The sequence below is a fragment of the Triticum aestivum genome, chromosome 3A, assembly GCF_018294505.1.
Source record: "Triticum aestivum cultivar Chinese Spring chromosome 3A, IWGSC CS RefSeq v2.1, whole genome shotgun sequence".
Classification (NCBI taxonomy): domain Eukaryota; kingdom Viridiplantae; phylum Streptophyta; class Magnoliopsida; order Poales; family Poaceae; genus Triticum; species Triticum aestivum.
Window position 1 is genome coordinate 63546822 of NC_057800.1, and position 25152 is coordinate 63571973.

Genomic DNA, 25152 nt, shown 5'->3' on the forward strand with positions numbered 1-25152 from the left:
ATCGGGCAAGTCAGTCAAAGTCCATACTTCGTTTTCATACATGGATCCTATCTCGGATTTCATGGCTTCCAGCCATTTGTCGGCATCCGGGCCCGCCATCGCTTCTTCATAGTTCGAAGGTTCACCGTTGTCTAACAACGTGATTTCCAAGACAGGGTTGCCGTACCACTCTCGTGCGGAACATGTCCTCGTGGACCTACGAAGTTCAGTAGTAACTTGATCTGAAGTTTCATGATCATCATCATTAACTTCCTCTCTAGTCGGTGCACGCACCTCAGGAACATTTTCTTGAGCTGCGCCACTTACCGGTTCAAGAGGTAATACTTCATCAAGTTCTACTTTCCTTCCACTTATTTCTTTCGAGAGAAACTCTTTCTCTAGAAAGGACCCATTCTTGACAACAAAGATCTTGCCTTCGGATCTGAGGTAGAAGGTATAACCAACCGTTTCTTTAGGGTATCCTATGAAGACGCATTTTTCCGACTTGGGTTCGAGCTTTTCAGGTTGAAGTTTCTTGACATAAGCATCGCATCCCCAAACTTTTAGAAATGACAGCTTAGGTTTCTTCCCAAACCATAATTCATACGGTGTCGTCTCAACGGATTTCGACGGAGCCCTATTTAAAGTGAATGCGTCAGTCTCTAAAGCATAGCCCCAAAATGACAGCGGTAAATCGGTAAGAGACATCATAGATCGCACCATATCCAATAGAGTGCGATTATGACGTTCGGACACACCATTACGCTGAGGTGTTCCAGGCGGCGTGAGTTGTGAAACCATTCCACATTTTTTTAAGTGTGTGTCAAATCCGTGACTCAAGTATTTTCCCCCACGATCTGATCGCAAGAACTTGATTTTCTTGTCACGTTGATTCTCAACCTCACTCTGAAATTCCTTAAACTTTTCAAAGGTCTCAGACTTGTGTTTCATTAAGTAGACATACCCATATCTACTCAAGTCATCAGTGAGGGTGAGAACATAACGATAGCCACCGCGAGCCTCAACACTCATTGGACCGCACACATCAGTATGTATGATTTCCAATAAGTTGGTTGCTCGCTCCATTGTTCCTAAGAACGGAGTCTTGGTCATTTTACCCATGAGGCATGGTTCGCATGTGTCAAATGATTCGTAATCAAGATACTCTAAAAGTCCATCTGCATGGAGCTTCTTCATGCGTTTGACACCTATGTGACCAAGGCGGCAGTGCCACAAGTATGTGGGACTATCATTATCAACCTTACATCTTTTGGTATTCACACTATGAATATGTGTAGCATTACGCTCGAGATTCATTAAGAATAAACCATTCACCATCGGAGCATGACCATAAAACATATCTCTCATATAAATAGAACAACCATTATTCTCGGATTTAAATGAGTAGCCATCTCGAATTAAACGAGATCCTGATACAATGTTCATGCTCAAAGCTGGCACTAAATAACAATTATTGAGGTTTAAAACTAATCCCGTAGGTAAATGTAGAGGCAGCGTGCCGACGGTGATCACATCGACCTTGGAACCATTCCCGACGCGCATCGTCACCTCGTCCTTCGCCAGTATCCGCTTATTCCGCAGCTCCTGCTTTGAGTTACAAATGTGAGCAACCGCACCGGTATCAAATACCCAGGAGCTACTACGAGTACTGGTAAGGTACACATCAATTACATGTATATCACATATACCTTTAGTGTTGCCGGCCTTCTTGTCCGCTAAGTATTTGGGGCAGTTCCGCTTCCAGTGACCACTTCCCTTGCAATAAAAACACTCAGTCTCGGGCTTGGGTCCATTCTTTGGCTTCTTCCCGGCAGCTTGCTTACCGGGCGCGGCAACTCCCTTGCCGTCCTTCTTGAAGTTCTTCTTACCCTTGCCTTTCTTGAACTTAGTGGTTTTATTCACCATCAACACTTGATGTTCCTTTTTGATTTCCACCTCTGCTGATTTCAGCATTGAATACACCTCAGGAATGGTCTTTTCCATCCCCTGCATATTGAAGTTCATCACAAAGCTCTTGTAGCTCGGTGGAAGCGACTGAAGGATTCTGTCAATGACCGCGTCATCCGGGAGATTAACTCCCAGCTGAGTCAAGCGGTTATGCAACCCAGACATTCTGAGTATGTGCTCACTGACAGAACTATTTTCCTCCATCTTACAGCTGAAGAACTTGTCGGAGACTTCATATCTCTCGACCCGGGCATGAGCTTGAAAAACTATTTTCAGCTCTTCGAACATCTCATATGCTCCGTGTCTCTCAAAACGCTTTTGGAGCCCCGGTTCTAAGCTGTAAAGCATGCCGCACTGAACGAGGGAGTAATCATCAGCACGTGACTGCCAAGCGTTTATAACGTCTTGGTTCTGTGGGACAGGTGTGTCACCTAGCGGTGCTTCTAGGACATAATCTTTCTTGGCAGCTATGAGGATGATCCTCAGGTTCCGGACCCAGTCCGTATAGTTGCTGCCATCGTCTTTCAGCTTAGTTTTCTCTAGGAATGCATTGAAGTTGAGGACAACGTGGGCCATTTGATCTACAAGACATATTGTAAAGATTTTAGACTAAGTTCATCTAATAAAATTACTCAATGAACTCCCACTCAGATAGACATCCCTCCAGTCATCTAAGTGAAACATGATCCGAGTTAACTAGGCCGTGTCCGATCATCACGTGAGACGGACTAGCCAACATCGGTGAACATCTTCATGTTGATCGTATCTTCTATACGACTCATGCTCGACCTTTCGGTCTTCCGTGTTCCGAGGCCATGTCTGTACATGCTAGGCTCGTCAAGTCAACCTAAGTGTATTGCGTGTGTAAATCTGGCTTACACCCGTTGTATTCGAACATTAGAATCTATCACACCCGATCATCACGTGGTGCTTCGAAACAACGAACCTTCGCAACGGTGCACAGTTAGGGTGAACACTTTCTTGAAATTATTGCGAGGGATCATCTTATTTAAGCTACCGTCGTTCTAAGAAAATAAGATGTAAAACATGATAAACATCACATGCAATCAAATAGTGACATGATATGGCCAATATCATTTGCTCCTTTTGATCTCCATCTTCGGGGCTCCATGATCATCGTTGTCACCGGCATGACACCATAATCTCCATCATCGTGTCTTCTTGAAGTTGTCTCGTCATCTATTACTTCTACTACTATGGCTAACGCTTTAGCAATAAAGTAAAGTAATTACATGATGTTTATGTTGACACGCGAGTCATAAATAAATAAAGACAACTCCTATGGCTCCTGCCGGTTGTCATACTCATCGACATGCAAGTCGTGATTCCTATTACAAGAACATGATCATCTCATACATCACATATATCATTCATCACATCCTTTGGCCATATCACATCACAAAACACTTGCTGCAAAAATAAGTTAGACGTCCTCTAATTGTTGTTGCAAGTTTTTACGTGGCTGCTATAGGTTTCTAGCAAGAACGTTTCTTACCTACGTCAAAACCACAACGTGAATTGCCAATTTCTATTTACCCTTCATAAGGACCCTGTTCATCGAATCCGATCCGACTAAAGTGGGAGAGACAGACACCCGCCAGCCACCTTATGCAACTAGTGCATGTCAGTCGGTGGAACCAGTCTCACGTAAGCGTACGTGTAAGGTCGGTCCGGGCCGCTTCATCCCACGATGCCGCCGAATCAAGATAAGACTAGTAACGACAAGCAAATTGACAATATCGACACCCACAACTGCTTTGTGTTCTACTCGTGTATAGTAACTACGCATAGACCTAGCTCATGATGCCACTGTTGGGGAACGTAGCAGAATTTTAAAATTTTCTACGCATCACCAAGATCAATTTATGGAGTCATCTAGCAACGAGGGAGAGAGGAGTGCATCTACATACCCTTGTAGATCGCGCGCGGAAGCGTTCAAGAGAACGGGGTTGATGGAGTCGTACTCGACGTGATTCAAATCACCGATGACCTAGTGCCGAACGGACGACACCTCCGCGTTCAACACACGTATGGTTAGGAAGACGTCTCCTTCTTCTTGATCCAGCAAGGGGGAAGGAGAGGTTGATGAAGATCCAGCAGCACGACGGCGTGGTGGTGGATGCAGCAGGATCCCGGCAGGGCTTTGCCAAGCGCAAGCGGGGAGGAGAGGTGTTACGGAGGGAGAGGGAGGAGCCAAGAGCACGGGGGTGCGGCTGCCCTCCCTCCCCCCTTCTTTATATAGGGGCCTTGGGGGGGAGCCGGACCTAGGGAGATGGATCTCCAAGGGGGCGGCGGCCAAGGGTGGCTTCCCCCCAAGCCAAGTGGAGGGCGCCCCCACCCCTAGGGTTTCCCAACCCTAGGCGCAGGGCAGGCCCAAGGGGGGGCGCACCAGCCCACTAGGGGCTGGTTCCCCACCCAATTCAGCACATGGGGCCCTTCGGGATGGGTGGCCCCACCCGGTGGACCCCCGAGACCCTTCCGGTGGTCCCGGTACAATACCGGTAACCCCCAAAACCTTCCCGATGGCCAAAACTTGACTTCCCATATATAAATCTTTACCTCCGGACCATTCCGGAACTCCTCATGACGTCAGGGATCTCATCCGGGACTCCGAACAACTTTCGGGTTACTGCATGCTAATATCTCTACAACCCTAGCGTCACCGAACCTTAAGTGTGTAGACCCTACGGGTTCGGGAGACATGCAGACATGACCGAGACGCCTCTCCGGTCAATAACCAACAGCGGGATCTAGATACCCATGTTGGCTCCCACATGCTCCACGATGATCTCATCGGATGAACCACGATGTCGAGGATTCAATCAATCTGTATACAATTCCCTTTGTCAATCGGTACGTTACTTGCCCGAGACTCGATCGTCGGTATCCCAATACCTCGTTCAATCTCGTTACCGGCAAGTCACTTTACTCGTGCCGTAATGCATGATCCCGTGATCAACCACTTGGTCACATTGAGCTCATTATGATGATGCATTACCGAGTGGGCCCAGAGATACCTCTCCGTCATACGGAGTGACAAATCCCAGTCTCGATTCGTGCCAACCCAACAAATACTTTCGGAGATACCTGTAATGTACCTTTATAGTCACCCAGTTACGTTGTGACGTTTGGCACACCCAAGGCACTCCTACGGTATCCGAGAGTTGCACAATCTCATGGTCTAAGAAAATGATACTTGACATTCGGAAAAGCTACAGCAAGCGAACTATACGATCTTTGAGCTATGCTTAGGATTGGGTCTTGTCCATCACATCATTCTCCTAATGATGTGATCCCGTTATCAATGACATCCAATGTCCATAGTCAGGAAACCATGACTATCTTTTGGTCAACGAGCTAGTCAACTAGAGGCTCACTAGGGACGTGTTGTGGTCTATGTATTCACACATGTATTACGATTTCCGGATAACACAATTATAGCATGAACAATAGACAATTATCATGAACAAAGAAATATAATAATAACCATTTTATTATTGCCTCTAGGGCATATTTCCAACAATCTCCAGTCTTGAGCTGCCAGACCAGAGTGGAGGCCCAGGTATTTCATCTGGAAGGTGGCTCTAGACACCGGAACACCACCGAGGACATGATCCAAGTCAATGTGGGAGCACCGGATGGGCACAACCGAGCTCTTGTGAAAGTTGGTGCATACACCCATGACATCACCGAAGCTCTTCAAAATGGCGGAGAGGTTGTCGATGTGTCTCTTGATAGGGGCCATGAAAAAGTCCGCGTCATCCGCGTATAAGGAGGTTCTCATCATAGCAACTCGTCCTCGAATCTTATGAAGGAGGCCCTTCCTAGTTGCCAGGTCAAATATTTGGTGAAGCAGATCAATTGCAAGGACGAAATAGCAAGAATCGGCGACCATGTTTGACCATGTTTGATGGGAGTTCCGGGCATACCAGTGAGCGGGAAACGTGAGGAACAAAGCAGAGCGACAATCCAATCACGGAATTTGCAAGGGAAGCCCTTTCGTTGCAAGAGGTCGATGATGAATTCCCATTTGATAGAGTCGAAGGCATCTGTTGTTTTCTTTTCTGTTAAAAAAGTGTTAATCCATTTTTCTTCTCTCTATTTTCCTTTTCTATTTAAAAAGTTTTAATCCAAGCTTGAGTAGACCCACTGAACTCGAGTGTTATCCTGGAAAGTTGATTTGTTCCTATACTACTTGTGTGTTAGTTGGGAAATGAATGCTCAGCAGTGTTGGAAACTGACATGTCCAGAATTCGTGGAATAAAGAATGTCTATCAGGCCAACAAAAGATCAAAAAACCCTTGCAGCCTGCACGCCAAATCTGTGCTTTTCCTCTCTAACTGAATTATATTTTTGGCGCTGATCGAACAACTGTGTGAGCTGAAAAGGAAAAAAGAAACGCCTTGTTTAGGAAAAACCGCACGCAGAACTATTCTGCACTCTTTTTTGGGATGTTTTCTGCAGGCTGCAGTCCCCTGTCATTTTCCCTGCACACACAGGAATTGTTTTCTGCATCCTCGCACTTGCTGCCATTTGTACGCTCTCGCAAAAAAAAAAGCGCATGAGGAACGAAGCAAAAAATAATAATCATATTCAGACATCTGAGAAGAAAAAATAGAAAAATGGAAATGGAAAAATGGGCACTGTGACAAGTGCGATGGTCCTGTGAATGCACATGACCGCAATACAGTGGTACATGCTGAGCCCCGAGTAGTGAGGTCGTGAGGAGTGAATGCACATGGCTGCAAATGTGCAATACAAGAATGCAAATACGTATTTATGTTTGAGTAGAAACCAAAATGTTCAATGTGAACAGTGCAATGGCACTGTGATCGCACATGACCGCAGTGGCATATGCTGAGGAGCGAGGGCCAGCAGTAAGCCAGTAAGTGCATTTTTGGCTATTCGGCCGTAGGTATACCCCATCCATGAGGACACACGGATGAGACCCAACAAAATAAATACTATCTTGAACAATTCACTGCTTCTTTCTGGCCCCAACCAGCTCAGTAGCTCACCCTCGCCAAATGCAAGTATAGTAGTACTGCATGATGGTGGGATTCATGTTTAACCGGAAAGGTTATCTTAAGTACCCCGAATCCGGGACGAACCTCGACGATAAGAAGATGGTGAAAACTTGTGTGCAACGAACGGGTTTCCCGCTGCCCTCAGATCCGCTTTGGAACGGCGTAGAATGTGAATCCCCGTACGCTTCAGATCCGCTTTGGAGTACTGTCGCATCCTTCACCAGCGACTTGGTTCTGTCCGTTGCTGAGATGTTTTTTCTACTGCTACAATACAGCTGTTGACTCGGACAGAAGGATCGACCGTGGCTTGTTCGTCTGACCTGGACTTTGGCTATGCCATGTGTCGCTGTGTGTGCATCTTCACGGTTTGTATCAAGTGATGTAACACACAGTAGTATATACTCCAACCAATTGGTCGCCGAATTCAATCCTGTCACCGTCGAAGAGAGGTGCGTCTCTTCTGTGCTGCCAACCCATCGGCGTCGAGCGACTGCTTCGACAGACAGATAGATTTTGGTACTGCTTGCGGCTAGGATGTGGTCTATAACGACCGTCAGAAACATGTATGATTGGTATGCATCGATCGATCCTTCTTTTTAGCGTTGCATCATTATCAAACTTGGCTGCTCACCATGATCACACTACAACAAGGTGAAAGAAACGTTTCAATATGGAAAAAAAATAAGTGAATCTACACTGTAAAATACGTCTATAAACATACGTATGTAGTCTATATTGAAATCTCTAAGAAGACATATTTAGAAACAGAGGGAGTACAAGTCACGTACGTCTCGACCTCCACCTCATGCCTCTCTCGCGCGAGGTGTTTGAGGATTTTGTGCCTCTCGCCGGCGCCGGCTCAGGGCTTCGTCTTTCATGGTCTTAGGGTCATGAAGGCGTGGTGGATCTCGGCACGTGCCGACAGGAGGGTTCCTGCTCTATTTTTGATGTTCTTTTGTGTTCATTTAGGGTTTGTGTCTTGCTTAGGAAGACGAGATGGTGACGGCTGCCTTAAGTTGGAATAAGGTACTTCCCGTCTAGTCTCCATTATGGTGGTGCGTCCAGCGTCATCGGAGGTGTGTGGAGGTGTTTGTCCAACGGTTCCCACGGGATTCGGTCGGCGTTTTGTCTTTGGTGGATCTGGTCTTCGTTGGTTCGTGCTCGTGTGTCTTTAGTTTGGATCCTTCCGATCTACACTTCTCTTTATCGGCAGCGGTTCCTGTTCTGGTGTGCTGGTCCTATTGGGTCTTAGCACGACGACTTTTCGACTGTCTACTACAACAAGGTTTGCCTGACTTCAATGAGGAAGAGATGATGATGGAGACGCGCCTTCGATTTGCTCTAGTGTTTGTAGTCGTCTCTAGATGGTCAATGTACCTAGATGTAATTTTTACTTCTAGTATTCTTTGTATTGACTTGATAGATGATGAATATATATTTGCTCATGCTGGACCCGCCCAATTGCTCTAATCCCAAACGTCGACGAACCATCGACGAAGGGCACGGACCCTGCATCATTAGTTAACTGATTAACGATGGATTAGTACACTGGTTAAGGTGGCGTGTGCGCATGCGTGAACTAATATAACGGGCATGCACTGTCTCGATCGGTCACTCCATCGAGCAATCCCGTGATCCCGTTCCGTTTTAATTTTTAATTAGATCCGTCCTAACAGTCATGCACGTATGCAGCTCAAACATGTGCGTTGCTAGGCAAGTGTCGTCCGCGTTGATTGATTTTAAGAGGATGGAACTGGCCTTATTTTGTTTCAATCAAATCATACCACGCATGCGGAAGCATGGATGGGCGCACGCCAGGGAAGCAGGCAAGTCTCGTTCGCATTGCTATGTCACTGATTTGCCGAGTACCAAGAATTAGGGGCGGACCATCTGGTAATAGGATCTTAAACTCCATGCGTGCACGTCTAGCCTCTAGATTTACGAGACTCCCAAACGGCAGCTTAGTTAATTACGTGCAGTTTAGGTTTCAATTCACACGACACGACACGACACGACACGACGAGCGACCAACCGACGCTTTGCACCCAAGACGCGATGCTAGCCGCTCATTTGACCTGTGAGGAGGAGGAACGGACGGCCATGTCCCCGTCCGCCTGTCTCTCCGATCCGATGCTACACTCGCGAATGGAAATTGCTTCAGGGACGACACTTTACGCACGATCTGCAAACGATGTTCCTCTCCAACAGCACTAGCATCAGCTAAAAAAAGAAAACAAATAACCTCCTGCGTGCACACTCACTGCTGGCCCTCCACGTAGGATCGTGCAGCCGTCGGCTGTAATCTTGTCGTCTGTATAGCAACGCCGATCAGATCGTCCAGCATGCCGATCTGACCCCGTCTGTCGTGAATGGTGGGCTATATCAGAAACAAGCAGAACAATGCCGATCTGGTGCTCTCTGTGTTGCCACGTGACACTACCGCACACACAACGGTCGTCCGGCTTGTGCGCGCGGGGGCACTTCTCAAGTGTTGCAATCGAGCGGTGTGTGTGTTACATGGTCGTCGATTGATGCGCACGCCACTACCGTCCACCATGCCAAAATTAAGAGAGGGGCGAACAGTGAGGGCCACCTGGGTTTGGATGTCCCCACCTACGTAACAACGCGAAGTTAGAGCATCTATAGTCGGACATTGCAAATTTGACCCCTTAAACTCCCGTGGTGGCCGGGCGTGTTCGTTTTGAGTCCCTGTTTATCCGTCCGCGTAGTCACACTATTCATTTTTGTTCTCTTAAACTAGCAAGATGCCCCTGCGTTGCACGAAACATTAAGATGCATTTGTATGAGTAGTTTATCTTTTAAGAGAGAAAAGAAAAAACGAGGGAAGACCATATTTGCAAATATGGAGAGGAGTGCTGGTAAATTGTCATAGTTTGCTTCCTATCCGTTATATATAGATCGGACGGCCTATTGCAGGATGATAGGCACACCATCATCACCAACTCTGCTTTCTATAAGAATAGAGAGATATGTCTGGTCACTTGCACATAATTGGTGAAGATGAAGAAAGAGAAATAAAAAACGAATAAAGAAAGAGAAAAGGTGGTCTGAGGTGGGGCCGCGTCTTATGTGATGGAATGCCCGAGCATGTTCGCGAGCCCTCATATCATCCCCATATGAGGGTTTCTGGACAGTCGGACATATAGAGATGATATGAGAGATCCGATTGGGTCATGTTTTTCCTTCTCACTTCTGGCGGGACGCGTTCGTGGGCATATGAGGGATGATTTGAGGCGTAGATGCTCTTAACGGAGGGTACTTGCCCCTTAGCCTCGTGTTTTTTAAAACAGTGAGAGGAACGACTGAAGATTGATCCAGTGGTGTGATTGGGCTTTCCCCCTCTATAGGCTCTCTACCCGCCGAATGCCACGAGAAAATGAGTGGACCACGCCCATGGACTCGGGATCCAAAATGAGTGACCAAGGGACATGCTCCAAGCCATGTCATGTCATCATGTGAAGAAGTGGAAGATGAAGAAGAAGAAGAGGGGAACGACTTGACCCTGATCCGCCACTAGTATAGAACCGGAGAAAACAATAATGCAAGCTCGCTGGGTGCCTTATCCTACACCGAATTCCATCTCTAGAGTATATAGACTAGGAGAAGCACATCGCATTGCAGAGACAAGACAGACAGAGGCATGATTGCGCTCGCATACTCATGCCCCGCGTCGACAGTGACGCAGACCCGTGTATGCGTGTGTGTCGGTCGGATCCGCTTCTGTCCGTCGGTGACACCAAAAGAATAATCACATACAGTACGATGGATGGCTCTTGTTTGGTCCATATATGTTTCTGGAGCTGTGGGGTGCAGATTAAACACAGGTGCTTGAGATATTATTACCTCGTGGTTTGTCTGGTTCAGTTCGTTCTAACTCAAGAGAGTTCCTTCATCATGATGATGATGGCAAATGGTTGGCATGACGATGACCTGATTGGTGAGCTCTTTTGAAACGGCCACTGTCAGGTATTCTCGCAGAAAGAAAAGGATAAAAACTGCCATGCAATACTACAGATCTCCATCTGTACATCCTGAAATCCCCTGCGCGCGGTTGTTGGCCTGCTTGACAAAAGTGGTGTTATACAATACACGCAGATGTAGCGGCGAGCGAAAGCGATTGGTGGCAGCCCCTGCACGCACGACTAAGCACTAAGCAGATGATGATCCAGATCATCAGATTTTCACATCTTCTCCAATGAAAAAAAAAGAGGAGAAAAGACATTCATGATTCAGCACAACAGATATGACTGCATGCAAACGGGTAAGGTTTTATTATCAGCAGTTGCACCCCTCCTCGCAGGGTTGCTGCATTTGCATTGCAGCCCCAGAACATGGGTTCCCACGTAGGGTCTGAAGAAACATTGTGGTACATGGATTCTGTTGTGAATCTTCTTCAGTGGACAGGAATACCACACTGTCAGGCCAAAGTTACAAGTGGGCCACTCAGTTTCTCAGCAGCCAAGGAGAAATAAATCCATCAGTCAGACGAAAGAGTCAGGCTCAGAGCCCTGGCATCAGAAAAATTCTCCACCTGACAATTGATCTTCAGTTAGTGGCGACAGCACTGAACATCCCGTTGCCACTCGGCAGAGAAGTCTTCGGGGAACTATTCACGAGTCCACAGCACCATCTCGACCAACATGCTTATGCCAATCATCTTCTCGAAGAACCACGGAAGGGCTAGTGGTGCCGGAGTTTGTGAATGCGCACGAAGCTTTCCAGATTGGGACCAACATTTTGACCGGCGGACGCAGTTTCTGCTCATTCAGACCACAGGGTTCCCGAGAGTACATTTCAAAAATCAGTGAAGAAGGCGGGATTTACCTGAAAAACGAGCGTCGTGATCTCGCCTTCGTCGCATGGAAGCAATGCCAAGCTCCAGTAGCAGGTAACAGGGGCCACGCACTCGTTCAGCACCCGCTTTAGGATCTTGCCATGGGCACAGACTTGCGATGCGCTCGTCCACTGTGAAAGATAACATAGATGTAAAAGAGATAAAATTACTCCCTCCGATTCCAAAATACGTGCCGTGATTTTACTTCAAAATAAAACACAAAACAACTTGATCCGTTGTCAATCTTGTCACTAAAACACATTTGAATCCGTGTTGCTAGGAGCCTAAGAAACTCATGAGATAAATTGGCCATGTAGCAACCAGAGCGCATGAGCGAAATAACAGAAGCTCGGTCATAGTACCTTCGACAACAAGGCACAACAAACACTTGCAAGAAGGAGCATTGTACGGTTCATGCTAACTCAAAGAGTTCTTCATGATGAGGATTATGATGGCATGGTTGGCATGATGATGACCTGATTGCTGAGCTCTTTGGAAACAGCCGCCGTCAATGTCAATTACACTACACATCTCCACCTGCAGATCCTGAGATCCACTGGGCGCGGTTGTTGCTCTGATCAACAAAAAATGATGTACAGGCACAGTGCAGCGGCGAGCCAGAACGCTCAGTAGATGCTTAATGTTTCATCTTGGTAAGCTGTAGCCTGATGATCCAATCTGTTATATTTTCACATCTTCTCCAAGGAAAAAAAGAAAAAAAAAAGAAATTTACTGCAACGGATATGACTGCATGCAAGTGTCCAAGATTTTATCATCAGCAGTTGGACCATCCTTACAGTGTCACTACATCTGCACCCCAGAACATGGATTCCCAACTAGGAACTGAAAAAAGCATTGTGGTACATTCTGTTGTGAATCTCCTTCAGTGGACAGAAATACCACATGGCCAGGCCAAAGTTACAAGTGGAGCATTCAGTTTCTTCTGCAGGTAAAGAGAAATAATTCGGTTGGACCCCTGTTGGTATCACCAAAATCCTCCACTTGACAATTTATCTTCAGTTAGTGGTGACACAACTGAACATCCTGTTGTCACTCGGCAGAGAGAGAGGTCTTCAGGGAACTATTCAGGAATCCACAGCACCATCTCGATCAACATGCTTATGCCAATCACCTTCTCGAAGAAGCATGGAAGGGCTAATGCTGCTGGAGTTTGTGAATGCGCACAGAGCTTTCCAGATTGGGAGCAACAGTTTGATGGGTGGACGCAGGTTCTGCACATTAGGCTCTTTCAGACCACAGGTTCCTGACATTGCATTTAAAAATCAATTGAAAGCAGGCAAGAGTTACCTGAAAAACGAGCATGATCTCGTCTTCATCGCGTAAAAGCAATGCCAAGCTCCAGTAGCATGTAACAGGGGTCACACACTCATTCAGCACCGGCTTTAGGATCTTGCTGATGGGCACAAACTTGCGATGTACTAGTCCACTACGAAAGATAACATAGATGTAAAAGAGATAAAAGGATGAAGAAGCCTCTATTTTCTGTACCTTGTAATAATATAATAAAAGAATGGAAATGGCAAGAAGCCAATCAGACAGTGATCATTTTTAGCTAACGCAAAACAACTTCATCCATTGCAAATCTTGTCACTAACAAGTACTGACAAGAGAGCAGTACTTCGTCCTCTGCTTTCTGTACTTTGTATTATATTATGAAATAGAATAATGGAAACGGCAATAAGCAATCAGGCAATGATAATTTCTAGTTAACGCAAAACAACTAATCTGTTGCAAATCTTGTCACTAAATAAGTACAAACAAGACAGCAGTACTTCATTTCTGCTAAAGTGCCAATTACTACTTATTTCATTAGGTATCCAAAGCCTTTAATTCCATATATCTGTTTGCAATTGTTGAAGTGTTGTTGCAATGTTATAAATGTTTGAAGAGTGACAAATGCTGACAGCAAGAGTGGAATCTCGATGCACACATGAATGACTCCAGAATGGTTCTTTCATACCTCTAAAAGTGTTGTTCTAGCTGAATCCCGAAATTTGGCATAATCATTAACGACTCTGCAAATATAAGCATTTTCAACGCGGATGTTGATAAACAAGAGTATCTCATTGTTATGCAACCTTAAGGTGAAAGTTCGCATGCAAAGCACAAAAATGGGATAAAGAAGAAACAGCATCAGCGCCCAACCTTTCTTCACAGGCTTGTATTGCAAGCATTTAGCGGCGATAGCAGAAAACGGAACACTCCAAAAGGAACCAAGGCATAAACTCTCCTGAAACATTTAAGCACTGCAAGTCATTAGAGTGGGACAATCGAATGCATGAAAATTCCATTAACCTACACCACCTGAATGTAAACCACAGTTTGATGATAGCATCATCAGTACGGCATTTCTAATATGACTTTTTTAGGAACCTGACACATTTCTTTGCATCTGCATCTTTATTGCTAAGAGCCCCAAAAGCTCATGAAAACATATGAACACCTGATTCGAGCAGCGGAATAGTGAAAAATCAATCAGCCATACTTGGGTTTTGACTTTTGCGAATGATTCTGAGAAAACTACCTGTGACAACAAGGTACGGCAAACATTCGCAAGAAGAAATATCGCACCGACATATGAAAACAGCACCCGGAATGCACTCCTCTCGACAAAGACATCATGAATATTAACTCCACTCTCGCAGCGGTGCATGTATCTGTACATGCCACTGGAAACCCCCTGCGCTTGCTGCTGCATGGTCACAGCGCATCAAACGATCCCGAGTCAGCTTCTTGTACAGGTCACAGTCACAGTCACACGACACCTACAGCACATCAGCATCAGGCGCCAGCAAGTTAATCATGCTACGTTCTGAACTGGCCAAAGGAATAGCAAGCGCCACACTGACGCAATACAGATGATCTTGAAAAAGGAACCAGATCATTGCACACAACAGAGTCTCACGGTCGAAAAAGCAGAAGAAAAGTAATTCATCTTAGCTCCTCGTGGGTGAAAGATTCATGCACACACACACGGTAATGTCGAAGGAACAATAACGTACGCAGCCAACAACACTAGACACCAGTAATAACCTGCATCAGCACTGGGAAAAGGAAGAGATACATTTCGAGATAGTTGACGAAATTAAGATTTGGGGCGGTGGAACAAAAAAATCCTTGACCAATCTATCTACGCACTTAGGGCTTGGGGAGTTGGGCGTACCTAGCCGGTAGGAGTGGAAGAAGGTCTTCGGCCGAGTGGACGATCCACCACGGTGTCCTCCCTTGGTGCTTGCTCCCGCAGCCGCTCGACGGCGCTCGTGCCGCCGTGCCGGTCTCTCGCCAGGTTCGGGTTTGACGCTCCCTAACCGTCGGTCTGGCCCCTGACGGAAATAGAATTTCGCACTGGACGCGGAAGAGGACGCAGAATAGAATTTTGCTGATTGTTCAGCACGACCTGACCGCATTCAACACAAAATTTTTTTTTGTTCTCTCTTGAAATTTGGGGTCATGGTCTTGGCAAGTGGTCTTTCATGGATCCTGAAAATTGTATCTTTTGTTAACCATTTGTTTCTTGAGTAGAATTGCCTTTCTGTACCTATTTTTTTAGACTGGAAACATTTGGCTACATAGCAGTATCAATCCATTAATACCAACTGATCATCACATCGTGGTTTACAGAAATCATTATAAGTTTACAACAGTCTAATGCAAACAAGAGAATGCGTCCCCAATTGGAGCTTACACAAATCGATGCTCCCTGCTGCAATCTACAGAGGCTGTTACAGCATGCAAGTGTTGAGGTACAGAGTAAACATTATACAGTGTCCGAAGCTACTGTTCTCGTCTAGTCGTCTAGAGATCTTTGGGCACGAGTCACGGATGATTCACCATTTCCTCGCGCGCTTCTCCTTCCTCCATTCCCATGGCTTCTCAGGGTTCGGCAGCGCCCACAGGCCCAACCCGCTCACCCACGCCTGCTTCTCCCACTGAACAAATTTCAGTCTGTCAAGGTCTTTTCAAGTGTATATATATGGTAGTTGGTAGGTTGAAGAAATGCTCAGAGTGCGCTATACTGCTCTTCAGTCATGTGAACCGAAGCTGCCAAGCAAGTCACATTGCTTACCTCTGCGAGCTCAGGCCGTCGATCATACGCAGAGTAGTGCCATGTGAGGCCTTTCTTCAGCATGTGTTCCTGTTTTAAAAGCAAGATATGAAAACTTGATTGTTTCTTAGTTGAAAAGTCGCAAAATGGTTAACAGGCCCATAAGTATGCATGTATGCATGTATCTTCATACGAGGAAATACATCATGTTTCGTGCAGAATTTAATAGTAATATTTGAGGCTTGTTGATTCGATTTATGTTCTGGTGAAAGTTCTGAGAATTTTCAAAATCTTAAATACATACAGTTTCATGTACTGTAAATGTGCAGTTTCATGATTATTGATCTTTTAATAAGAAAACCAAACAGCACATGGAGCATACATAATTCAGTACTTGCATAGGTTATTTCCAGCATAACAGACCTCGAAAAGGTGACTCTGACGTGACAATAGAGTATGACATATTACCTGCACGAAGACACCATTGCAGACAACATCTCCAACTAATCGACCGTACCGGTCAGTATCACATATGGAAACCTTTAAGGTTCTTCCCTTCACCAGCCTCACCAGCTCCTCTTTTGCCTCTTTACCATAAGGCATCGAGTTCTCTGGTGCATCAATCCCTCTGCATTGCATCGTTTCGTTCTATAATATCTCAACTCCAGTCCAATAAGAACAAACAAAGCCCTTGACCATCGATTGGGACCAAGATGTGGGACAAACCTTAGCCTGATCCGGTACTTCTTCGCGAGAACATGTTTCCCTGTCAAGTCAGGAACTTGCCTGCACTTAGAAGAAGCTTCAGAACTGTCAGCAGGTGAGACCGCACAGAAATAGACAGTTGCCTGATGTTAATTTTTGAAGTTACCTATATCCGGCATCCACTATGATCTTATGTAGCATATCAGCCTTCTCATAGTTCTTGGCCGTCCGCGCCTTGGTTCGCTCTGCGGCGGCTTGCTGAACTTCACGGGGCACGTTGGCGGACTCACGAGGGTCAGCCGCGTCAACATACACTGTGATTGTGTCACCGTCGGCCACCGCCTTCGCATCCACCTAAGAAGCTACCACACAAATCTGTGAGCAATATGCCTTCGGGGCCAATGCAGAAGGAGACACCAAGACAGGGAGGCCTTACAGGGAGCGTGTGCAGCTCATACTTTACACCGTAAAATTTGGGCATGGGAATGTAAGCACCAGATGCCAATGAAACTCTCCAAAAGGAGCCCAGAAATGGCACCTTCCCTCGCAAGAAGGAAATCAAGACATGGAATTAGCTAATGATTCAGTCAATGCAGCACAGTTCTTCGGCAACTGGATCTGCAATGCTACTGATACCCTAGGGAAGGATCAACAGCCAATCGAGGCATACAGAAAAAAAATAATCTTTGGCGCCGCTGGGGATGGGATTCAGGCATTCAGCTTCTGAGATTATATCAATACCTTGGGGAGCAGGGTGTGGCGAGAGGCCGCGACGAGGAGGATGGCGCCGACGAAGCACAACAGAGGCTTCGACGCGCGCCTCCTGGCGGCGCCGCCATGGGCACGGGCTCCCCTGTCGCGGCGAAGAAGCCTGCGAGTGTGAGAGGCGTACATGCCACCAGGCGCTTGGACTGGCGGAACACCCTCGGGCGCCGCGCCGCGTGGAGCCGGGCCTGGGGGACGCCGAGGCTGCCCACTCCGCGCGGGGGGCAGCAAGGGAGGCTAGCCGGCGCCGGGCAAGGACCGGTCAGCCAGCAGCGTGTGGGTGCGGCGGCGCGGCGTTCGAGCCGAACTGGGCTTTTTTTTTTCAGTGCAGGCGGATGCGGGTGGTGGGACGTATGACATAACCCATGGGCCGTATATTCGTGTACGTGGGCTTGCACGGTTCTAAAGCCATGTTGGGACCGGGCCGTGGCAGCCGTCATCAACTTCACATCTTCATACCCTGTAAAAATCCCCTAAAAAATACCCTGTAAAAAATGAAATCACATTTCCATAGCCATTTTCATTATCATAGCCTCCATCCCCATTAGATTAATTACTTGTAATCAAAATTCCATCGTGAGGCCCATGGAATTACAATAGACCTTCACCACCGTCCTGAAGATTGCGGTTGGTAAAAAAAAAGTCCCACTAGCCCCATATGTATGTATGTATGTATCCTCAAGCTCCGAGAGAAAGAAAGAAAACAAAAACATAGCTATTATGACGACCCATTTCTAAAATACTCGGTCTTATATTTGTTTACAAAGGGAGTATTTTTCCACCCCAAAAAAGTATGGTGCAAATTACCGCTATGGTGAGACTACATAGTCGAAAGTGTAATCAACTCTTATTTACAGTACACAGTATCTCTTGATCACAACAACATGAGCGAGGGAATTTATGATTCTTTTTAAACAGACCATGAAAATTTCCTGAAATGGTAAGTTGGCCTTGGTGCAAAGGTAGACAGCACAAAGGTTGTTCTTGCTGGCCCGGGTTCAAAGTCTCACGCTGCAATTTCTCCTAAAAGAATACGGAAATGATAAATCCCGAACATTCGGATTTTAAGCATGGCAATCCGAACGATTTTCATGGCAACTTTAGTCCACGCGAGGTTGGCAAACATGGCAATTTTCTGACAAAAAAAAATGAACTGGGACAATGTTGCCATGTTTTAACAACTAAAGTTGCCACCTCACGTCAACTAAAATTGACATGAAAAACCGTTCGGGATGACATGCTTAAAATCCAAACATTCGGGATTTATCAGGGTCCGGCAGAGTGGCTTCTAGTTCCCCCTTTTCATTCTTTGTTTCAAAAAAGTTTCCTTAAATGAAAGCACGATGTCATTTCATGAATTTCATTATTTTTTTCTGAATTTCACTACAGTTTTTGCATGGAAATGTTCCGTCATTTGCCCGTTCATGGAAGAAAAACAAAAGACTATTTGGACAGGATCATGAACATATTTCTCCAAAGATTTTCATCACAAAACAAACCATGTCTGGAATGATCTCTACTTACTTATATATACATAAATGTTCTGGTTCTGCCAAACTCAAATAATCTTAACCATCAGTGCAGCTATATCCCATGCAGTATATTCAGAAATTACTAGCAGGATTAAAAGTTCATTCTGTCATTACATTCAAGAAAATCCATGCATACTTTCTACATTCTGGATAAACGGCAGCACAACTGAACCCTGTCCGCCAAGGGGATACATCGTGATTTCACATTCTGGAATGCTAAATGATCAAAAGGCACATACCGGCCAGATTGGTGTGTTCCTCTCATCCTCTGATTTGCTAGCATACTTCTCTGTATCTACCACAGTTCTTTCTCACTGTTGTCCCACTGGCTACGCTGATGTAAGCAGGCCATACGGATACTAGAATTTGAACAGCTTATTGTGTACCTTCAACACTAGCCGGCACGTCAACGAGACTCTTGTGGTGGTCCTGTGGAAGGTGCCACTTGGCTCAGAGCTAGCACTGCTATCTGCTTTGCCTGGGCTGTAATCATAGCTTAGATGCTTGAATTGCGGGCACTGTGAGATATTTGCAACCTGTAGAATGCAAATAAAGTTGATTATTAGTTTGCGCGTATTCGGGGTGCTTTGCAGTGGGCAAAAGTTTCACCTTGTCTAGATTATGCAGCTCAGTGTCTTGTATACCATGTAGGAAGTCTGCAAATGTCATGAAAATATAAATAACTAAAGCCTAGTTTTGCCAACAAAATAATCTGAAGAGGTTTTTATCAAGCTAATTCATGAAAGAAACTACGGGGCTAACCTGTATAAGCCTGATCTTTGAATATTAACAGGCTGCAGGGCATTAGTAGAAGTGACGAAGCAGGACCAGCTTCCTTTGTGCCTTCAACCTTATAGGAACCATTACTCTCCTGTGGCTCATCAGTTTGTATATTTTGGAGATATGTATGTTCAAGCCCTCTGAGCTTTCCGTGGGGTGTGAAATCAAGCACAACCGGTGAAGCAAGGGATATGATAGCGACAACAGGAAAATAGGCAGGGCCGTCTTGATGTGGCTGAAAGGTGCAGTGTTATTGTACTTCAGTGAAGCGCAAACCATAGAAGATGTACTAGAGAAATGAACAATATGGAGCTGATGATTACTGACCATGATCCCTTGATTAGGATGATACTCATTAATCAGAACATGATTGATTGCTGAAGGAAATAAACCAGTCCACTGGCAGATTCTGTCAGTTATCTTTGTAAGCCATGGAGGTACTGCAATATTAGACAAATGAATGTAATTTCAATGCTAAAAACTGATGACACCTAACTAAAGTAAAAAAGAATGTACACTGTATGTAATTTTAAGCACTCATCATATTTTTAGTTCCTGAGAAAACGCTTTTTTTGTCTTCTGTACAACGCCAAGCATGCATAGATACCAGCCAGAAAATTGCATGAAAACATGGGATTAATCCTTATGATGCAATAGACCAAAAACAATAATGTACACAAAAAGAGCACGCAATCAACTGTTGGGGATCACAAAGGAACAATCTGTTGTTGGGGATCACATGCTTGTGCAATGCCCCTACGCGAACAGTATCTGGTAGACTGGTACCAGCTGGCGGTGTGGTCGCTGATCGAGCATCTCAGCCCAGGTAGCTACTGTTTTTTGCCCTTTGCTCTCCTGTACATCCCCTCTTTTCATGTCTTCCTTTTCTATGTTTCCTATCTCTGTAATCTCCCAGAGTTGAGATCTTCCCAGCTCTCTCATTAACAATGAATAGCCCAATGCAATTGTTTGTCAAAAATAAAAAATAAACATTTTTGTTTCACTATTAGAAAGAGAGAACATAAGACACTGCATATTGCTTTTGCAATTTATTTAACTGAGCACACAAGATCTTTTTACATGTCTCTACCACAAACACTCATAGCGATTTTGCCATTGTATGGATTACAGAGGGGGTAGGGGCATCTAAAATAAATTTCTGTCTGCCTGATGATAAAACCATGCCTGCGATGCAGGGATGATAGACCAACAGTAAACCTTAAATTATGTGATAGACCAAAAGAAATGTGATTTGAACAAAAACATGTGCTCTGTTGCGGGGCATTATAACTGAAGCAGCAAAACAAATTAAAAAAGGAGCAAACCATTTTAACAGATTTATTTGACTGATGGAAAGAGAGAACAGATGATGATACAAATAGTTCTTGTTATCTCTCAAAACTGAGAACATGAGATCTTCTTTCATGTCTCTTTCCTCAAACTCTGACGGAGATTTCGTCAATTCTAAGGATTCTAGAGAGGGCTGAGGGCATCCATACTACGTTAGCAAGCTTATCGCAGCCAAATTATGAAGGAACAACGAATCCCTGAAGTATCTCCGTAAAACCACATGGGGGCACTTCAGTTATGTAAAGCATGACACAGAATCCACAAAATTGTGCTGAACATTACAATGCTGATGAATACTCACATGCCTGCGGCAGTAGCCCCTTCTCGTGCACCACTCCTCCTGCACAGCACAGGTCGACCAAATCAACACTTTCCCAGAGGCAAGAAAAGAAAAGAATAGCGCAAATTTTCAAGCAGGGATTCAATTCAGGGACTGCAGCCGGCAACACGCACCCCAGTTCTGGAGCCGCCGGTTTTTCAAAATCTTCCACTTGGGCGCCGGTGCCTGGTATACCTGCAACGGAATCCGCCACCGGAGAGAGCCTCAGACCACACGAGCAAGACAGGAGAAAGCGAAACCAAAGTAGGGGATCGGGCGAGTAGTAGAAAGGAAGGAGAGGATTGGTCCAGTACATGGTGGAGGAGCTGGGACTGCTCGGTCTCGGAGATGAAGTCGGGGACGTATAGGACGGTGGGGATGGAGCCGACGGCGTAGTCCCCGGGGATCCTCAGGCACAACTCCGGCGAGGGGTTCTCCTCCTCCGCCGCGGCCGCTTTCTGGGTCGACTTTTCCTCCATTGCTGCTTCGGCCGAGGATGCTCGTGCTACTGTACTTCCCTGAAAATCATTGGTTAAGGGCAAAGCTGGCCAGGCCGTGTTTTTAAGACCGGCCCGCGGGCATAGATTTTGGCCCGGCATGGCAGGCAAATAAAAGGGCCGGGGTGGCCTTCGGCTCGCCATGGATGAAGGCCCATTCCTGAAGTCAAGCCTTAAGGCCGGTCCGGCAATTTCTCAAAAAAAAGGCCGGTCCGGCAAGAATCCCTTTTACATTTTCTGTATCTTTTTCTTAATATTTAATATTTCTATTTTTTTCTTCAGATTTTCTGTATTTTTCTTTGTCTGTATCTTTAGTTTTGTAGATTCTTCTGTATTCTGCATTGATTTTAAGATTCTTCTGTATTTTATTTTTTCTCATTTTTTTATATTTTACTAAAATTTAAAACACGGATGGCTTGGAAGGCCGAAACGACCCAGAAGGTCAGCCCACAGGCATGCCGGACCATGCCGGCCTTTTTAGTCACGTGCTAGGCCGATCCCTGAGTCGAGGACTTCAGGCTCGCACGACACAATCCTTTTATAGAAGGTACGATATGGGTCATGTCGTGCCAGACCTTTTTATAGGCGTGTTGGGCCGTGCCGAGACATATGTGACGGAGCTAAATCCGACAGATCTCGAGGTAGGGATCCTAAGCTAAGCGTTTAGATACAACGGTAACAGGTACGCCAGGTTTTACTAATGTTTGGGCTCTCTGATGAGATAATACCCTACATTTTGCTTGTGTTTATTGCGTTGGAGTAACTAAAGAATACATGTAAACACCCATACCTAATCCCTCGGTTTATATAGATATACGGAGGGTTTAGGGTTACAATATCCTAGTTGGCATGTACAAGGGCACTGAGTCTTTTATGAATCTAGCTTCTTTAGTATACATCAAGTCTTCTGGATCCTTCTGTTTATGCATCATGAGCCACACGATGTGGCCCACTTTGGAACCGACTATGGGAGTCCTCAGCTCAGGCCACCAAGCCAGAAGACAACATGGTCAAAGGCCTCCTAGCCGGGACAGGTCAATAACACCTGAACCGGTCTTTAAATTTGGATGCACCTCGGTTCACCTGAGCGGCCAATTTATCTTCGGTCATCGGTCTTGAAAATTGGTTGTCGCTCTTGAAAAATGGTTCAACGAAATCATCTTTTGTAGTCAAAGTTTTGACGTCAGCCCGAATCCGAGGAGACCGAAACCACCTCGGCTTCTAACAAGTGCTGGATATAATTGAGCCGAGCTATGCATTGGAAAGGTTCCCGCCCAGTCGTGCCTTAGGCATGAAGTATCCCGATTAATAATACATGTGCTAATAGGCTGGCCCCATATGTTATTAGAGCCAATGGTTTTGATGAACTTTGGTACTTTTAGAGCATTACTAGTAGAACCTTAAACTCTCAAACCCTTGTAGCAGTTTTAAGGGTTGAGAACTACCACTTTTTGACACTTTTAAGGGTTGAAAAACAGGGACAAAGACTAGAACCTTCAAATCCAACCCTTAAACTTGGATTTGAGGGTTCTAGTCTTTGTGTCAACCCCAACCTTTAAAACTGTTATTTCATATATCACACATTTCATCATATGACATGTCACAAATTCCATCACATTTGACATAAAACAATAATCATTCTAGTTATTATTACAACACCGAATAAAACAATAATCATTCAAATTATTACAACAATGTTTGAGCAAATTACACTAATTGTTCGAATCAAATAGGACATAGAAAAGTAAAACAAAGATACATCATGGGCCAATGCGCCGCCCATCCAACTGCCAGTGGTGCTCTATTAGATCATCCCGGAGCCGACCATGAGTGGTTGCATCCTCAATCTCACGATGTGCTTGAAGAAAAGCGTGTATGCGAGAAGGATTTCTTTCTGGTTGCACACGGGTATCAACATTGTCATAGAAACAAGGGAGGTTTAATCCTCTTTCATCCTCTAGGACCATGTTGTGTAGAATCACACAACATTTCATGATGTTCATCAAGGTTTTTTTGTCCCAAAATCGAGCTGGACCACGAACTATGGCAAACCTTGCTTGCAAAACACCGAACGGTCTCTCAATATCCTTGCTGGCTGCCTCTTGTGCCTTGGTGAAATGAGCCTCTTTTCTTGTTAAGGGCACCTCATTTTTCTCCTTGATGGACTTCACAAGAGTTGCCCATTCGGAATAGATGCCATCGGTGCGATAGTATCCCATTGAGTACTCATTGTCCATGACTTTGTAGTTGCAAGCTGGAGCATCCCCAGAAATTAATCTTTTGAACAAAGGAGATCTATTGAGGATATTGATATCATTGAGTGTTCCCGACAACTCAAAGAATGCATGCCAAATCCATGTGTCCTGAGATGCTACGACCTCAAGCACAATGGTAGCATCACGGCTTTTACCGCAATACATTCCGTGCCATGCCTTTGGGCAATTTTTCCACCTCCAATGCATGCAGTCAAGACTACCTAGCATCCCCGGCCATCCCCTTTTTTCATTCATTTCCATTAATCTCTTTGTATCTTCCTCGTTTGGTGCCCGAAGATACTGCTCACCGTACAGACGAATGACCAACTTGGCAAACCTACGGACTGACTCCGTGGTTGTATCTTGCCCAATGCGAAGATACTCGTCAGTATAATCCGCGGGTATGCCATAAGCGAGTACCCGCATTGCCGCCGATATCTTTTGATATGCACTAAACCCCATGATACCGGCGGCGGATCTATGACGCTTAAAGTAATAGGAGGCGGCCTCACAATCATTGACAATCTTCACAAACGAACTACGCCGCATTCGGTACCTTCCGCGGAAGAGACGAGGAGGGTATGTAGGTACCTCTGCGAAGTAGTCTTCCATCAAATGCTCGTGTCCGAGAGCATGGTTCCGGTAGATGGTGACTCGCCCCATCTTCGACCCTCTCCTCTGATCCATCAGCCTCACGTGGTTTTCAAAGGATTGCACGTCGATGAGGAGGCTCATCATCTCGACGTCGTCGTCTTGCAACAACTCGTCGATGTCCGAATCGTCGGATGACGACCAACCCGACGAATCGGACAACGAGTCCATGTCGTTGTTGTTCACCTCCATCTACACAATACAACAAACAATAAATTGTGAGTGCCAACAATGAATCAAAAAGGAAAAAAATAAAACAAAAAGAAAGAAAGGGAAGCATACCTGCGGGTTGGCGGCGGGCGACGGCCGGCGTCGAGGGGAGGCGGGGGCGTCTGGCGCGGCGGCTCGAGGAGGCCGGCCTGCCTCTGGCCTCTAGGGGGGC

At 45.6% G+C, this 25152-nt stretch overlaps 2 protein-coding genes and 1 pseudogene across 2 annotated transcripts; all 3 read right to left on the reverse strand.

Moving 5' to 3' along the window:
• Positions 1 to 12594: 12594 nt before the first annotated feature.
• On the reverse strand, positions 12595 to 14569 carry LOC123056782 (uncharacterized; annotated as a pseudogene).
• A 746-nt stretch (positions 14570 to 15315) lies between these two features.
• Positions 15316 to 17618, reverse strand: LOC123060307 (probable staphylococcal-like nuclease CAN1; the record flags this gene model as incomplete). Its single annotated transcript, XM_044482965.1, is given in 7 exon segments — positions 15316 to 15800; positions 15938 to 16006; positions 16385 to 16544; positions 16643 to 16702; positions 16788 to 16975; positions 17058 to 17159; positions 17363 to 17618. Coding segments are annotated over 7 exon segments (834 nt in total). The 3' UTR covers positions 15316 to 15698.
• A 1228-nt stretch (positions 17619 to 18846) lies between these two features.
• On the reverse strand, positions 18847 to 21905 carry LOC123060306 (alpha-ketoglutarate-dependent dioxygenase alkB homolog 6). The gene is made up of 7 exons (XM_044482964.1): positions 21682 to 21905; positions 21502 to 21562; positions 21350 to 21388; positions 20026 to 20138; positions 19681 to 19933; positions 19528 to 19574; positions 18847 to 19454 (listed from the first exon to the last, which is right to left on the reverse strand). The coding sequence occupies exons 1-7, from the start codon at positions 21844 to 21846 to the stop codon at positions 19278 to 19280; spliced, it is 855 nt and encodes a 284-aa protein (XP_044338899.1). The 5' UTR covers positions 21847 to 21905; the 3' UTR covers positions 18847 to 19277.
• Between the last annotated feature and the right edge of the window lie 3247 nt (positions 21906 to 25152).

Coding starts and splice junctions, on each gene's coding strand:
- LOC123060306 (XM_044482964.1), bottom strand. CDS start 21,846: ATGGAGGAAAAGTCGACCCAGAAAGCGGCCGCGGCGGAGGAGGAGAAC. Junction 21,389..21,501: donor CCGGCGGCTCCAGAACTGGG/GTGCGTGTTGCC, acceptor TGTGCTGTGCAG/GAGGAGTGGTGCACGAGAAG. Junction 19,575..19,680: donor CAAAGATCAGGCTTATACAG/GTTAGCCCCGTA, acceptor TGACATTTGCAG/ACTTCCTACATGGTATACAA.